Below are 3,145 nucleotides of genomic sequence, written 5' to 3' on the forward strand. Positions count from 1 at the left end.
CGCAAAAAAGTTGGCTTTGCTAAAAGAGGACCTGAAAAAATGGAACAAGGAGGTATATGGAAAATTGGAGGATAGGAAATGCAAAGCAATGGCAAAGTTAGAAGAACTAGTTCACAACAGAAGAATTGTTTCTCCTCAAGATCAAACACAATGGGAGGCAAAAAGGATGACAATCAAGAAAGAGTTGGAAGAGATAGCAAAGGCAGAAGAAATCTCATGGAGGCAGAAATCCAAATGCTTGTGGATTGAACAAGGAGACAAACACAAAATTCTTTCATAAACAGGCAACAACACACAAGAGATATAACTGCATAGATAAATTATTTATTGATGGTGAACTTGTGGAGGATGATGAGATTATTAAAGTTCATATTTTGGACTCCTATAAAAATTTGTTTAGTGAATCTGAACAATGGAGGCCTAGTTGGGATGATGATAGTGTGAAAAGACTGTCAAATGAAGATAAAGACTGGTTGGAGAGACCTTTTACTATGGAGGGCTGGAAGAGGTTATCAGATCTTTTAAAAGAGATAAAGCCCCTGGTCCTGATGGTTTTAATTTGTTCTTCTTCCAAAAATGCTGGGGTATTTTGAAGATGGACATCTGGAGAGCAGTGGATGCTTTTTATAAAAAAGGCTGTTTTGTCAGAATCTTAAACTCCACTTTCATTGCTCTAATCCCTAAAAAGAAAGGAGCAGAGGAGATTAAAGATTTCAAATCCATCAGCCTGCTGGGTAGTAGTGTATACAAAATATTTTCAAAATTAGTGGCAGAAAGACTTAAGAAGGTTATAAATAGTCCGATTTCCCCTAATCAGAATGCTTTCATCAAAGGAAGACAAATTACTGATGCTGCTTTGGTTGCCAATGAGAGCCTTGATAACCTGATGAAAAGGAGGAAAAAAGGGGTGGCCTGCAAGCTTGATTTAGAAAAAGCGTATGGTCATGTTAATTGGCAAAGCCTGCTGAATTTGTTGAAGTTGATGAATTTTGGTCATAAATGGATAAAATGAATTAAATTTTGTATTTCAACTTTAAAATCTCCATATTAATCAATGGTGATGCCCAAGGTTTTTTCAGCTCCCAAAGAGGCCTCCGGCAAGGTGATCCTCTATCACCATACCTCTTTGTTCTGGTTATGGAAATTCTTAGTACAATGTTGAGGAGAGCGGAAAGTTTGGAATGGTTAAAGGGGCTAAGATTGGCAAGACAGATCAAGAAGGCATGATGCTTACTCATAACTTATATGCAGATGACTCTCTCCTATTCTGTGAAGCTGATAAAGCTCAAATGCTATATTTGAGAGGGGTGCTCCTGTGTTTTGAGGCTGTTACTGGACTAAAAGTTAACTTGGCTAAAAGTAGTATTTTTAGCATCAATGCTGATGAGTGTGTTGAGGATCTGGCAAATATAACGGGTTGCAGACTAGAGAAATTGCCCACTGCTTACCTGGGACTTCCACTAGGGGTGAAGAGAACGGATAAGAATATTTGGCAAGGGGTTATATTGATAGATGTAGCAAGAAGCTAACTCCATGGAAAAAACAATATCTGTCTTTGGGGGGAAGGCTTGTGTTGATTAACAGTGTCCTAGATGGTATCCCGACATACATCAATGTCTTTGTTTAGCATGCCCGCAACAGTGGAGAGAAAATTGGAATATATTAGAAGACAATTTCTATGGGAAGGAAATGCAAACAAAAGAAAAACTCATCTGGTCAAGTGGAGTTTGGTCACACAAGATAAGAAGACAGGGGGGATGGGAGTAAGAAACCTGAAGCTGCATAATAAAAGTTTGCTATTCAAATGGTTATGGAGATATAGTAGGGGGAGTGATGAAGTCTTGCAAAAAATGTTGGATGCTATCTATGGGAAAAAAGAGGGTTGGAGACAAAGCTGTGCTCAATTGAAGCATTGTGGGGGAATTTGGAAGAAAATAAGTGAAGGATGGGATGAATTCTTACATCATACAAAACTGGAAGTTGGCAATGGTGCTAGATTCAAATTCTGGAGAGACATCTGGAATGGAGATGAGTGCTTTAAAAATAGGTTCCCGGATTTGTTTAGCTGTGCTTTAAATAAAGATGGTCACATTGCAGATTTTGACCCAACATCAGGTTGGCATATTAGTTTCAGGAGAATTTGAATGATTGTGAGTCGAATAGCTTCTGTCAATTGCTGCAACAACTGAACACCTGCTCAATCCAGCTGAATAAAGTAGATAATTTGATTGGGATCAACAGCAGGGATAAACAATTTTCAGTTAATAATTGTTACAAAATGTTACTACAACAGAACAGTCAGGAGGACCATAATTGGCCTTGGAAGATGATATGGAAAACCAAGGCGCCTATGAAAGCAGCTTGTTTTGGTTGGTTGGCAGCTAGGGATGCCTGTCTCACTCAAAATAAATTGCAAAGGAGAGGCTATTCCTTGCGTAGCAGATGTTACTTCTTCAAAGCTGAACAGGAAACTGTTGAACACTTATTCCTTCATTACAGAATCTCAAGACAATGCTGGGAGCTCTTTCTTACTATTACGGGAGTAGCTATGGTCATACCACAGAAGATTACTGATTTGCTGGAAATATGGCAAGCTCAGAAAATGAAGAGAAACTTGAAACAGATTTGGAGGACTATTCCCATATGTATTGTGTGGACTTTATGGCTGGAAAGAAACAAGGCATGCTTTGAAGGGAAGAGGGTGCAGATTGCTAGAGTTAAAAACAAATGCATCAAGAATTTATTTTTCTGGTGCTTTAGTAAAACTCTAGATACGATGGATCATTATTTGGATTTTTTGTATTTCTTGGGGGGAAACATGTAGCATGATGGGGAATCTGTTGTAGTTTCAAAGTTTGTATAGATTTCCATACCATCTTGGTACTTTCTTTTAATAAAAGCCTTTACTTATCAAAAAAAAAAATGGGAATAGGACATATTTTACTCCTATTACATATGAGACTAGGACTTTTTGCACATAACTATCTAACAAGGGCTATATCTCAGGTTTATGAGAATATCTGCCCAACGAACCAGAGAGACGAGCCTAATCATTTTGCAGTGGCACAGACTATAACAACAAAAAACCTACTCATAATGGTTAAACCAACTGATTAAGATGCTTACAGGACTATCTTGAGAAATG

At 38.0% G+C, this 3,145-nt stretch overlaps 1 protein-coding gene across 1 annotated transcript; it reads left to right on the forward strand.

Annotated features, from left to right (window-relative positions):
* The first annotated feature begins 595 nt into the window (after nucleotides 1-595).
* On the forward strand, nucleotides 596-1,529 carry LOC109241488. The gene is made up of 2 exons (XM_019408224.1): nucleotides 596-946; nucleotides 1,152-1,529. The coding sequence occupies exons 1-2, from the start codon at nucleotides 596-598 to the stop codon at nucleotides 1,527-1,529; spliced, it is 729 nt and encodes a 242-aa protein (XP_019263769.1).
* The last annotated feature ends 1,616 nt before the right edge of the window (nucleotides 1,530-3,145 follow it).

Source organism: Nicotiana attenuata, unplaced genomic scaffold (genome assembly GCF_001879085.1).
Source record: "Nicotiana attenuata strain UT unplaced genomic scaffold, NIATTr2, whole genome shotgun sequence".
Lineage (NCBI taxonomy): Eukaryota > Viridiplantae > Streptophyta > Magnoliopsida > Solanales > Solanaceae > Nicotiana > Nicotiana attenuata.

What these genes read in the sequence shown, in the direction of transcription:
- LOC109241488 (XM_019408224.1), top strand. Translation starts at nt 596, where the DNA reads ATGGACATCTGGAGAGCAGTGGATGCTTTTTATAAAAAAGGCTGTTTT. An exon ending in TAGAAAAAGCGTATGGTCAT is followed by an intron (nt 947 to 1,151) that starts GTTAATTGGCAA and finishes GGAAATTCTTAG; the next exon opens with TACAATGTTGAGGAGAGCGG.